We start from the raw sequence: 14,543 nt of genomic DNA, 5'->3' as shown, positions 1-14,543 counted from the left end.
TACAAAATGTGGTAAGAGGAGAGTGTTTTATGAAGAGAAAGGTTTTTATGCTATTTCATGAAACAATTTCTGGTTTTCATTTTTCCATACTCAATAAAAGTAGTAGGCTAAAATAATTTAATCTATTTCATAATGGCTTTAAAGCAAAAATTACCTTTTTTCATATTTAAAATTTTTTTTTCATGTTTGCATATTGGTTAGATACTTCATAGATCCAGTAGTATCCAGCTGTAGTACTGTTATTAGTAGCAATTGCTGTTTATGAGTTTGTAAGAAATTTGAGTGCTTAAACTGGCTGTTCTGCATTAATGAGTAGCACTAATCTGAACAATAGCCTTATACATATTGACACTAAGGTGTTTTTTTATGGTGGGAAATCTGAAAGTTACAGATGTTCATGTTTTCTTGGTTTGCATAATTATATTTGATGAGTTGCTTGTGTTTTTTAATGGTAGGTGTACACTTCCCGTTTTGTGGATGCATCTCTGACATGACTACAGAACAGGATCCACAGTGGGATTAGCAATAAAATGCAACTGCCAAAACCTTGGTTGTTTTAATCATTGTGTCAGTAAAAGCACAAGCCTTAAACCCATTGTCATTTGGAGACAGTGTTACTTTGAGGGAAAAGGAGAGAAACTGAGAGGCCTGTTTTTTGGGATATTCATTCCACATTCATAACTGTGGGATGTTTTCTTACAAATTTTGTTCTTATCCCTAAGATTCCCTGCCCGAGTTGACTGGTCATTTGACTCAGTTTCATCAGTTCATTTCCTGTCCCAGTTCTGGTGTGTTCATTTCTAGTTCTTGGTTCATTTCTAGTGCTTGGCTGGCAGGCAGTGAGAAGTAGAGAGCTCACATCTCTGGCTGGCATGTTGGATTCAGTCTGGGGAACTTGGTGTTCACAATCTTCCCCACAGAACTGTTTCAGCAGAAGCAATATAGAGGATTGGATACATACTGTATAAACTAATTTAATTTTCTCTACTTCTTGCAGAATTTAGTATTGGGTTTTGGAACTATGCAGATTAGTAGTGAAGGATGAGATAGTCTGTTTTGCGAAGCAATAGAGAAAACCTACATTTCACTTTTACAGATAAGTACAAATGTCAAGAGTGTCTGCAGAATCCTGTTCCTGCTGGCAGTTTGCAGTAATGAGAATAAATTGCAGTAACGTGGGAATAAGCACCTCATTTATTTGAGAGCATTTATCCTTGAAAGGTTTGAAACCTGAAAACCCAGGGACATATGAGATGAGTTTATGTATCTATAAAGGCCAGTAATTGCAAGTTTCTCTAAGGCATTGCTATCTGCCCTGTGATTTCAGGATCTTTAAGAATGTGATACCCTCAAGTCTCTGTCCCAAAATATTTACATTCATACAGCAGTTAATAAAGAACTGACCGAGTGCATGCACAGACAAGCATCCATCAAAGAGGTGTGGAGAAAACTTCGAAAAATGCAGAAACTCCATTGTTTTAAAACCGAGGCTTTAATGAGGAATGGTTTTGATTTTGCTATGTCCACTTTGCAAAACTATTCTACAAAGACAATTTATTTATAGAAAGAATAAAATTTTGGTTTAATATTAACAGAAGTGAGCAGATGACTCCGGCGAATATTTCAGCTACTGATTCCAAGGGCAGTTTTTTACTACTTGCAAATAACAAAATGAACTTAAAAACATTTGTTTTAAAAACATTCACTGAGAAATAGTGATGTAAACTTCTTTAGGAACTTGAAAAAACGAATCATAAATTTGAGCATTTGCAAACAGAAATGGTGGATACTCCAGGAAGGGGTAGGAATGAAGTTTGACTCTGGTGCCTTGTGGTAAGATGTCCTCATCAAGATCACAGCCTTGTCCTCAATGCTTGAAATTAGAGATTTAAATTCTGTGATGCAAGAAATTGCGTCCTGGATGTATGTTTAAACTCACATTTCTTTGCAAAAGCAGTTGGTATCAAAATCAGTGACTTGCGGTTAAATGTTGATCCCTTTGCTGTGACTTGCTATGTCATGCAGTTGGGAAGGAGAGGACAACATTATGGTGAGGAAAAGAGAAAGTACTGACATTTTTATTTCAGTGCAAACATTTGAAATTTAGATTGATGATGTTTCTGTTCACCACTTGAAGGCTTTCCTTCTCCTGGTTCAAATTTGTGTTCCCTCCTTCTTACTATAGGTAATAATCTTGGAAATCTCAAGGTGCAACAACCTTTCTTGCTATTGTATGCCCTTTCATAGCTGACGGTGCTGTCCATTGCTTAGTTGAAAATGTCATTTGATGCCACTCCAAAGTAAAGAAGCTAAATTGTCAAATTCTGCAGCAGTCAACAGCTGTAAAACACAGTGCAGTCAAGTCTTGTATGCTTTGCCCCAAGAAGAGCATTACAAAGATACAGGTTTAACAAATCACAGAAGAATTGAGGCTGAAAAGGGATCTCTGGAGGCTATCCAGTTTTTAGTCAGTAAATATACTTGTGATATTTAAAAATAAATAGGAATACTACTGCTTTGCTAGATAACAGAGTCCTGTATGCAAATACTATTGCTTCCTGATGTAAAAGAGAATGACAGGGTCAGACATAATGTTTAAACAAAGATTCAATTTTACAGAAGATTAAGTTGCTAACAATATTGAAGACCTAATTTTTCTCTTATGTTTTATATTCCACTAGAACTTCAGGGCATTAGTGAAAGCAAAACCAAACTCTTAAGATATGTGGGGAGGTGGATTGGTGTTTTGACAGTCTTAAGTTATGAATGAGAGTTTTGGTGTTGTTAAGTTAAATATTTTAAAGGTGGGTTTGGGTGGCACTAGTGGAAACAAAGAGGAGTCAAAGCAAAGCCTATGAAAGATAAACTGTGTGCTTAGGTCTTGGAGAGCCTGTTCCATGCTGACAACAAGGGAAAAGAGAAGTGAAGAAGAGAAAAGAGTCAACCTCTTGTTTCACGACTGGGTGTTTGGATAAAGATTGTGATAGTATGGATACAGTGGAAACAGCATGTAGCTACTAAATAATGGGAAAAGAACTTAAAGCTCAGGGACTGGTTTATTTTGCTCCTTGTAGAATAGGAAAATAAATGTGTTAGGTGTGAAGAGAAAATTACCATTTCAGCCACCAGTTGTAGTCTTCTATAATCATGGAAGCTGCCATGAGTGACTGATGTGGAAGGCAGACAAAACACATATTCTCTGTACAGCCATGCATTGAATGCCATAAAATTTAGCCTTTTTGTAGTAAAAAAAAAAAAGGTTGTAAAAAATTAAAAATTTAAAAAGAGATTAAGAGTACTAGTAGTGTTTTAGGCCTAAATAACAGCCGATAGCTGATAAGCAAAATTCTTAGAAGGGATAATTTTGTGTATTCTTTATAATCTAGATTTCAATGTTGATATTGCAAGTCAATATACAGACCAGACACCTGAGAACTGAAAGCCCTGAGTATCACCACTGGATTTTATGCAGCTGGCCTGTAGCTGTGGCAGTCTTCAGTGCCTGAGAAGTTAGTTTTTTTTATATATTTTTATATATATATATATATATACACATATACATACACATAAAGTGAATGGTAGCAATCCAGCCTATTTTAGACATTAAAATGAAAGACAGATACTGAGGGACTCCCATCCTCTCTGTAAGAAACAGACAGTGTAGCTACAGATCGACAAGGAGAAGAACAGAGAGCCAGAAGTAGAAATACAGGAAAAACATTATTAACTAGTTTCAAAGACGTTGTAAGATCCCTCACAAACTTCTGTGTCATTTAAACTCTCTGAAGCCTCTGTTTTGACTTTCTTTACATGTGATTCAAATACATGCCCTTTGCATTTTGATGGCCAGGTTGTGACACTTGCTTTGTGATTGAGTTCCTTGTCCCTCTCATTCCAGATTGGCATCTCATTTGGACCTTCCAGTTCATTGTATTTTTGCAACGTATTAGCTTTAATTTTCTCCATTGGATTCCAAGTTCTCCAGAGCTGCTAGCCTCTGAGGTTTTTGTTCTGCATTCAAGCCAGGAACTCTTTTTTTATACGTATGTAGTTCCTGCGCCTACAGCTAAGTGTTTTGGGGCTCATTTTTTGTGAAAAAAAAACATTCTTTTTGCCAGGATAGTTGTAAGAGCAATTAGATACCACTTTTTTAAATTTCAAATATAGGGTGCCACTTGGCTTAGGGAGCTTGGTATTGTTGCCTTGCTGCAGTTTGGTATGTATTTCTAAGGCTGGACAAAATACAGAGTACCTGCACTGCATTTGATTGATTGGAAGGAATGATAGAAGATACACTTTATTTCCTGTGAAAGGATTTGTCAGTATTGCTATTTACTGTGGACACCTGGTAGATACAGAGGAACCTGATACAGCCCTGAAAAGACCAACAGCTGAAATACACAGGCTGCATATTTAACAGCAACATATTTTATAGCACTGCACCAGTTGCTGCATTCCAACAAGGATAACAAATGGTGGCCAAGGACTGAAATACCAAATTAAGTTCATGACACTGCTCTGTGTGACTGTCATTTTCTTGGTTTAATATCCAGTGTATTCTGAAATATTCTGAGAGTAGTCATCTGAAGTTAATCTAATTTTTTTCCTTCCTTTTTAAAGCTACACTGCTAATTAAAATACATGCAGAGGTTTTGGGGAAAATGGCTTTTAGGAGGCTTTTTAAAATTTCTAAATCAGCTATAGTATATGTATCATGTGATGCATAGGCTGGCTGTGGGAAGCACAAGCATGTAAAACCAGAATAACTTGTTGGCACTGACTGCTCCCATGGGACTGCAAAACTTTGCAACATTCTTACTGGAAATAGCATAATTCCTTGCTGCTCTACCCACCCTTAATCTTCAGGTACATGTTTTGGCAATTCTTCTCACCTCTTGACCAAAAAAGTGTTGTTTTTTTTTTGTTTGTTTGTTTGTTTTTTTAATAGTTCGGTTTTGTTTTTGCAGCTAGAATGTGGATCATCTTTTGTGGTTCATAAAGTTTTGGACATTTTAATACACTAATATTAGAATTAAGTAGCAAAATCCAGAAGCATATAAGAGTATCACATATGTTTTGCAAACATATTGGCAATGACTTACTGAACATTTTATTGGGTGAGAAAAAGCTGTTTTAAATGGTGTTTGCTGACGTTTATTTTTCCCATGTTTCTGCAGATGAATATGTGCTCACTTTCAGTATGAGTATGCAAATCAGACATACTCTGTATTTTCAAAAAATGCTTCATTAGCCATATTTTCTTCTGCAATTGCTTGATTAACTATTGCTCCAGAGTGACTTGCAGCCTGATAGCTGACTTCCAAATCCAGTAAGATTGCTCATGCAGTATTTGCCATGCATAAAGCTTCAGATGGGGGGTTTTTCCTTTTGAAGGTCTTCCAGTGTGAATGCTAGAACTAGTGTACATTGCTTGAATAATTAACATTCTCATTGTATGCTCAGTTGGTAGCAATTATGGCAAGACAGAATTCAGTACCATTTACAAGACCTGTTAGGAGAACTGTAGGGAAATGTTACTCAGGAAAGAATGCTTTGTATGCATTGAAAATTTTAGTTAAAACTGTTTTCTAGTTAAAATCGGTATTCATATATAAATCCCTCTTTCTAAACATGAGGTGCCAAGTAAAATATTTGATCTTCCAATAAGGAACTCATGTACATGAATTAAATAAGTAGAGGTGCATGTGAAAGAAGCAAATACTATACAGGGCCCTTGTTTGAGGGTTTGTTTTCATTCCGCCTTCTGCACTTAACTATTTGCTGTCTGGATTTTCCACTGTCTGATGGTGCTTGCCCAAACCATGTGCCCTGCTGACGTCCTTCTATCAATAAACTCTGTGGCTGTCCCAGTGTCTTCCCACTCCTGCCCTCAGGCAGCTGTGAAGTTGCAGTCCAGTGTCTGAGGTTGAAGAGTGAAAGCTCTCAGAGTGTTTCTGGTCTTGCATGGCTGATTCAAGCCTCAGTTTCCATCAGCTTTTGAAAAGCCAATAAGTGAACAAATGCTTGTGAATGTGGAGACTGGCCAATATGCTGAAGTGGCTGTTCGGGAACTGCTGTATTTTTGGAAGGAATTCTAGAAGACTTTTGGGAAGAATTGTAAGGATTTTAGCATACCTTTCACCCAAGAAACTTTGAAGCACTGAGATAAGAATCAAAACACTGACTCTCCTCTTAAAATAGAAAAAAGAAAACAGCATTAAAAAACCTTTTTGAAACTGTGACTCACTCAAATGGTTATTAAGAAGAAGCTATATATATATCATTTGACAGCTAGAAAAATCAACTTACCTTGTTCATATCTGAAGACTTCACAGTCTGTATCCTGCCACTCAAGTTATTTAATCATATTGTCATGTAGTAAGTACATTGTGAACATGTTACAGCCGTGGTAACAGGTTTATAACTATTTCTGCCTATTTTGTACCTCAGGACTTGTTTGTTCACTGGTACTAACTCTTGTAGTTTATCACCTTCGGAGCTTTACCTTACTGAAGCTATGTATTTATATGTGAATTCATATATTTATATGCTTCTGCATTTATGTTTCTGGCCTGTATCATTCCTGAAAACAAGGTTAGACCTGTGAAGACCCAGAAAGCAGAAGGAAGAAAAAAAAAAAAAAAAAAGATTAAAAATTCAGTAATTCTTTTATCCCTTCATATCTAGACAATCTCATGATTTTGGAGGTGCATGACTCATGGTCACATACACTCAAGAGAGAATAACGCTAATTCCACTTGATTTCAAGTTGCCTCCCTCCAGGGAAATAGTGCTCTTTCACTACAGGAGTCTGACTGAACATGCAGTTTGTATGGCATGTGCAGGCTTTAAGCTGTAGTTCTCACACACAGTCTGTAGAGAGGCAAACACACATATCCACACAGGATTCCTGGCAGGAAGTCCATTCCGACATTTCTCAATGCTATGTGATAGTCTTTTAAATGCTGCCTGAAGCTGCCTGAAGTCCTCAGTCAGTGCTGTACCTTTCCTCTCAAGCCTATGTTGGTGTTTTGTTCCCAAAAACCCTCATCATTTTTGGGCCTTACTCATGCAACACGTGATGTTCCAGTCACTAAAATGAGAACTAGGTCTCAGGGAGCAGTGTTTCACAGTCATATTTTATCTTCTTTTGGGACTGTTCTGTCAACACAGTGAGTCTCAGAAAGCTCAACTCTTGACTTGACCATGGAATTTATGATGGTTCACTGCAAATTTTGCTGGATGCTGTTTTTTTCCCCTTCTCCTCATAATGAGAAGTTTAAAAATATTCCGTGACTAAAGTATTCATTGTCAATGTACATGAGATTGCATACACTCAGCTGCAAGTGATGTTGAATCTACTGTAGACTGTTGTCTTGTGGAAAAAAAGAAGTTTTTTCCAAATAGTACTTTTTTTTTTTTTTTAATTTAAATAAAGTGGAGACATAGGGTATGTGGTAATAGTATAATAGTCATTTGCCACAGTACGGAGGGAGGTGTGTGCTAGCTTCCACATGAGGGAAAAGTCAGCATTGCAGCCATAAGTGTGAGCCTTCTTGTACTTTTATAGCAGTCTCCTGAGAGTCTATTAACCACAATTTTAAATGTTCACTGAAAGTTTACACTTCCACCACAGTTTAAAGAAAACCTCTGTATGGTAAAATATTTTGGGAAAAACACATCCAGAATAAATACTGGATATTCTACATGTCCGGTATTAATTTTAATACACAAAATACCATGTTAAACACATATACTGTGTGCTTGGCTATGAAAATCAAAAACTTTCATAATCACTAAGCTCACAGCTTTCACAGGAGGCTGTCTCTAGCATCTTGTTTGCTTGTTTAAATAATAAATTAGGAGATTTTGTAGATGTCTGCATTATTCCCAAGACTGATCCTGTGAATTTCAAAGTAATGGAAACAGGATTTCCTCTGAGAGCCTTTTCTCTTGGACTACTTTCCTCTGGGGAGGCATGTTTTTACTGCACATAATCATGCTTATTTGAGTAGTTTGTACAGAAAATGACATCCCATTGATTTCAAAGGGGTATTTTTTGATGATAACCTTTTAAAAAGTAATGATAACCTTTTAAAAGGTATAAAACTGCAGAGGAAAGAAATTGGAGCTATAAAGAGCAGTCATGAGGTAAACCAAACTGAGTTGCTTTAAATTAGTGGGATTACCTGCAGGTCACCAGAGAAATGACACTTTCAGTTTAAGTGCAAGGATGTAACCTGTCAACACAAGAGGTGTGGTCAGACATCCAGGCCGGCTACTGTAATCACTTTCAAAACGTGTCTACATACAGTCATCCCTAAGTAGTTGTATAAAGGTGCATTTTCAGGTCCTCATATCTGAAATTGCAGTCAGATGTTTGAAAGGGGGTGCCTGGCAGCCCTTGCATAGGGAGTGCTGCCCTCCCCAGCACAACCTGTGAGTCAGGCACCTCTGATACACTGATGAGTATCTCCACTTGCAGATACCAGGTTAATGTTTTAAAACCTTTTCTTGACATGTCACCTGTCCTCTCGAGTCAAAGGATATTTCTTCTCCCTTCCTGTCTGTGAATTGTTCCAGTTGTCAGTTGGTAGGAACAGCCCTCGGTGTTGCACTGCTTGCTTGACGCTGCAATTTCCTTTCAGCTCTCTCTTTGAGGAAGTGAAACCACTGAGATGTATTTTTGCCTTTTGAGGTGCCAAAGCAAAATGAAGCACTGCAGGCAGGAGAGAAAGGTAGCTGAGAAGACCTGCCTTTACAGCAAGGAGGAAAACCCCATGTTCTTTCTGTGATAGCTTCTGACAGTGTTTCAAAGCACACAATAAAGCGTGTGCTGCATTTACCAGAATAAATAAGCCACAGGCCAGTCTTCACCTTGGGTGTTTTGGTTCTCTTTCTGCTGTCAGCAGTAAAAACTGCAATTACATTAGATGAACAAGTAAGTAATAGCTTTACTATTATTTAAGGAAGTATGTATGTTCATTCTGAAGAAGCTCTATAATCTTATTGCTTAAACTGAGTTTTATTCTAGCCATGAAATAAATTTTAAGTCTTCTTGTCATTGGTAAGGAGGAAAAATTCTGATTATAAACTACAAAGAGTTAGCAAGTTCCTTTCTTGGATTGGCTGAAATACTGAAGTATGAAATTTACATATTTAAAGCAATTAAATTAGAACCCATGTAACAGCCCAGAGAAAATGAAACTAACTTCTGGTTACTTACAGCAAAGTAGATAGAAAGTAAGCCATGCTGGATAACCCCAAAACTTGGACAGATATTAGAAAAAGACCTTAAGAGTTCGGCAGCTTTTGGAATGGAGCAGTTTGTTTTGGTTAGCAAAGGTAACTGCATGTTGAGTTGTACTTCGTAAAATGCAAAATTATTATAAGAGGGCTTTTTGTTGAAAAGCTGTAAAATATTTAGCATACTGCCAAACAATAACTGCTATTAGTAGGAACATCCATATCTGTGTGGAGTGTCAGAAAGAAGACATCATGAGCATTAATAAGAAGACTTTAATAAAAGTTACAAAATAACAATTGATATTCCTGTTTTGGAAGAGAAAGAAAGTTATCATTCATCCATAGATCTTTGTAAAACATTGTCTGTTGAGTTCTAGTATTTGACCACCCTTTGGAAAACATAGATTAATTTTACTGTAATAGTAACCATTGCAGATTTAGCTTTCAAAACACAGAAAGAAAATAAAATATTTTCGGTTCAAAATAACTGCTCAGCATCTTTAATGTCTTCCTGTGGTTGAGAAGTGTGTCTGTCTTGTGATCTTGAGTGCTTTGCCCAACATAGCTAACAAAAGGGTTTTTTTTTGTTTTTGTCATCTTGTAGTAAAGTTTTTTAAAAATATGCTCAGACACTTCATGCTTCAAAACAAAATACTGATATGCACTGAAACTTGTAACAAACAAATCTGCTGTAAGGTTTATGGGATGATAAAAAAGGAGCTTGTTATTAAGTTTCTCAAAGACTCTCTTGAATTAAAAATACAGATTTGTGTTTCATGTCCTGAAGGACAAGTTTCTTATATTTGCTGGAACCCCTGAGGCACCCTGCATCTGAACACACCCAGCTGCCCACATACCAGCAGTTAAGAGGAAACCTTTTCCAAATTCGGGGACTTACTGTCTGACATCTGCGGAGTTGATGTTTTCATTAAAAGAAGAAAAAGAAAAAAAAAGAAAAAAAAAAAAAAAAAAGGAACTATTTCCAGTGCTTGTGTTTGCTAAGCAAACTTTTCATATGTATACTAAATGTAAACAGATGTAGTCTTCCTTCCCCCTGTCTGAGATTCCAGGAGAGCTGCCACACAAAGGCAGCCATTTCCCAGACAATTGTACCTGAAAATACCAACTCACATGTGTCTTAATGGAGAGAGTGCTGTCAAGGATGTGTCAAAAATTGCTGCTGACAACAGAACAAGTGATAACATTTCACAAGTCAAGTTTCTGAAGGATTGTTTGGGGTCTTTTACTTTTGGTAAGAAGTCTCCTTACCAATAACTTTTTGTTGTTTTGAACAAAAGTACAAACCAGTCATTGGGTGTATTAGTGCAATCAAACATAGTTTTAGAAGTGGAAATGTGGTGTAGGATCTACTTCATTGGTCACAAAAAGATACTTTTAAAAGGTAATGCTCACAGTTGTTATGACAATCCCTAGAAAGTAAATGTCTTGCTTTTACTGCATAAAGTATAGGACATAGAAATGTTAATCTGTATTTGCTTTTCTTCTGAAAACCAGTGTCTTCAGATTCCATCCAGAGAATCTCACTGTTGTTTGCTGACGATGTTTTTTTTGCCTTTTTTTGTATTTCTGCATGGATATTTATAGATATGTATAAAATAGATATTTAAAAAAAAATTAATGTGTGGTGTCTGCATTTGCTGATCATGTAAAATGCTAAGCAGGAAAAGGCTTTATAATGGTTGCTTCACTGAATTATTATCTTTGAGTAGCAGTGGTTATTTGTCATGACATTGAAATAATCCTGGTTTTAGATTTCATTATGAATGTGAGAATCAGATTAGATTTGTGACTCATCTGATCAAATAGGGCAGTTTTATTGCCTCAATTTGAAATTCCATCAATCCATATACAGAGAGAGCTTCTAAACCATTTCTGAGCAAGTTCAGTTGGTATTTTCTGAAAGAATGTAAACCTAAAGAAAGAGAGTTGTAGGGATTTAAATATGTTTTTTTTTTCCTGCAGCAAAGTTGCATTATTTCTGTGGCACTTAGTAAGATTATTGTGAATGTATAAATACAGAAATATTTCTGAACTTGCTGTCCAGAGACTGTCTGTTTGGAAGTACTGACTGCACACTTTTTTCTTCTCCTAGTGGCCACAGATATCTTCAACTCCAAAAGTCTGGCCATACAGGCCCAGAAGAAGATCCTGGGAAAAATGGTGTCCAAATCAATAGCAACTACTTTGATTGATGATACAAGCAGTGATGTTTTAGATGAGCTTTACAGAGTAACAAAGGAATATACACAAAATAAAAAAGAAGCAGAGAAGATCATCAAAAACCTCATTAAAATAGTCCTCAAATTGGCAATTCTCTACAGGAACAACCAATTTAATCAGGATGAAATAGCACTGATGGAGAAATTCAAGAAGAAGGTTCATCAGCTGGCTAAGACGGTGGTCAGTTTCCATCAGGTGGATTATACCTTTGACAGGAACTTTTTGTCCAAACTGTTGAATGAATGTAGAGAGCTGCTCCATGAAATCATTCAGCGTCACCTAACTGCAAAGTCACACGGACGCATCAACAATGTGTTTGATCACTTCTCTGATTGTGAATTTTTGGCTGCCTTGTACAATCCCTTTGGACCTTATAAAATCCATTTGCAGAAACTTTGTGATGGGGTCAACAAAATGCTAGATGAGGGAAACATATAAGTACTTGTATTAGAGGTGACTGCCTATGAGTTATTTGTAGATGGAACACTGTTGATTTATGAAGGAATAAGGGAGCATGCAAAGAGGTTTTTTTTTACAATATGACAGATGTTTCCTAAATATCTTTATTAATTGATTTCTTACTATGTGCTATGTGTTGCTATTCACAGTCCATCTGGAAGAAAAATTGCACATGACTTTATTTACTGTGCTTTGCCTATCGAAACAGCTTGATAAAGACAATCAAATGGAATGGTTCAAGTAGAGTAAGGGTCTTGCAAGACAGATATACAAACCAAAACAATATGCTGTCAGACAATCTGCATCTTTCATAGATTAACAGAATTAATTCTAAACTATCAGAATCCAGTAATGTTGGTAACAGACTATCATGGTGATGGTACACTCTGTAATTTCTTTCGTTTACTTGTAAAATAAACATTTTTGATTCAGTTATAGTCTTCTATGCTCTCTGCACAGATAACAGCTTCCTAGTGTTGCCATTACGAAGCATTGAGTTTTAAATAAAATCAGTGATGCTGTCACATAGAGTCTTAACAGCAGGCTTGTGCATCTCCAGCTCAGAGCTGAAAACTTCCTGTCTGCAAGGGAGGATCTCCCAAGTAGACATCCTTATAGATCTGCACAGGTGCTTGCTTCCTTTGAATACATGGGGATTATTTGAGGAATAAGCTACAGGAAAATAGCTGAACTGGGGAAGAGCATTCCCAAGAAACTGCTGGTGGTACAGAATTTTAACTCTGCCTATGATAAGATAAAACACAGTGACTTCTCTGTGCAATTCCTTAAGGTTTTTAGAATTCTGCTAGTAGTCATAGAATCAGTCATTTGGGTTGGAAGGGTCAAATTATTTTCGAAAAGATGTCAGTATATCTGATATACTAGTTTGATGTGTATGATGATGTGAATTCACCAAAGCTGACACAATTTGCTTTGTGTACAATGAAAGTAGAAACAGAAATTAATGTTATCCTTGTATTATATACTATTTAACTAATGAAAACATGGAATTCTAAATATTTTTTTCTTTTCTTACTTCCTACCTTTTATCCTTCTTTTTCTTCCTCATCTTCTCTCTGCCTTGACATTGGGGATAAAAAATGTGACTTTCTAGACACTGTAATGTACTTAAAAGCATGAAGTTAATACATTTCAAACAGCCAAAGACTTTTTGTTAGGAAGCATATAAAGAATTTGCTGTTTATTTAATTGCCAGTGTTTTTGCTGTTTGCTGTGTCCTTTTGTTTTAATGAGTAAACCAAAGAATATTTGCACTCCAAATTTCTCTTGTCTTTTTTTTTTCCCTTATCATATTTTAAATTCTAAATTCTGCCAGCAACAAAAGCATTGCAACATCTGACATACAATTTCAGCATTACTTGTGATTTTTAAGAGAAAATTTAAGTTTTACTGATGTCAGGTTGGTCATTAGGCTCTCAATATTCCTGGAAACATGCCAGAGAAGTGTGTTCAAAATGTGCATTCATTTTATGGAAGCCACTGGTGTTCAGCAGAGAGAGAAGATTGATGTACTACTTGTCTGGAAACAACTGGGAACTGATGTAAGGACAGTACACCAGAATTTGCCAAGAAGTAACTTAGATCGTTGCCATCTGAAGGAGTATCGTGTAAGATCCCTTCCCATACTTTACCTAAACAGTAAATACACTGTGTTTCTGTCTATCAGAAGTCATGTATAGGAATGCAACATCATGGAGAAAATCTCACAAATTGTAAAGAGTTTAGTTTCTGGTGTATTTATTTTATCTTCCTGCCTAGAAATACCAATTCTTCCTCCTCGGGTGAGAATAAATAGGAACTTGACTTCTAGAAATTAAAACAGTTTTATCTATAAACCCTATTTAAAATTATGTCCTTATTCTCCCAAAATAGCCTAGTTTATAACAAATGGTAACAGTTACTGAAAGAGGGAGACAGTACCTTGTTTAGAACTAGGTGTATTACATGTGTATGCTGTGTAAAGCACAGACGATTATCTGTGGCCATGAACCAGAATATTTTGATTGCTGTAATTTGAATTTTCCCTGGGAAAAAAACTGCTGAAATAATCTTCACAAATTGATAATTAACACCTACTTACATGTATATGAGTCATGTACATTTTTAGTACCCAGGACGTTCTTACTAAGCTGCACTGTCTGGCCAACTAATTTTATAGCCTTCTAGAGGCATTGAAAAAGTGCTAATTCAGACCTTAGATACATTTTACAAGATGTAAACAAACATGATCGCATCCATACAACAAAACCAAAATATACAGAGGTTATCAGGGCCATTCTGTGTGGGCTTTTGGCCACTCCTTAATTATGTTTGTATGCACAGACAAACAAAAAGACACAATTGGGTAAATTACAAGCCTTATTTTTGGCCTTGAATTCTCTTGAGATTTATCTCCATTTAGGAGGTAAAAAGATCATAAGGAATCTGGATGCTTTCAGCAACTGATGTGGGGTGACTTGTGGTTTTGTTTTGGTTTTTTTCCCCAAAACATGTCTCCTCTAAAAAAAGATTCAACCCCACCCATAAATTCTTTTAAAACAATGGAGTGAGGAGATGGCCAATTGCTTTCTCGTATC

General features: G+C 36.4%; 1 protein-coding gene across 4 annotated transcripts in view; it reads left to right on the top strand.

Moving 5' to 3' along the window:
* Positions 1-13,218, top strand: part of TNFAIP8 (TNF alpha induced protein 8) — a 55,936-nt gene extending 42,718 nt beyond the window's left edge. For all 4 annotated transcript variants that reach the window (XM_053932725.1, XM_053932726.1, XM_053932727.1 and 1 more), the window contains exon 2: positions 11,360-13,218. In XM_053932725.1, coding sequence (XP_053788700.1) covers positions 11,360-11,925 — 566 coding nt within the window. In that variant the 3' untranslated portion in view covers positions 11,926-13,218. The remainder of the gene's footprint in view (positions 1-11,359) is intronic.
* Positions 13,219-14,543: the final 1,325 nt, after the last annotated feature.

Source organism: Vidua chalybeata, chromosome Z (genome assembly GCF_026979565.1).
Source record: "Vidua chalybeata isolate OUT-0048 chromosome Z, bVidCha1 merged haplotype, whole genome shotgun sequence".
NCBI lineage: Eukaryota > Metazoa > Chordata > Aves > Passeriformes > Viduidae > Vidua > Vidua chalybeata.
The sequence above is the reverse complement of the archived record's forward strand: the minus strand, read 5'-3'. Positions and strand labels throughout refer to the sequence as shown.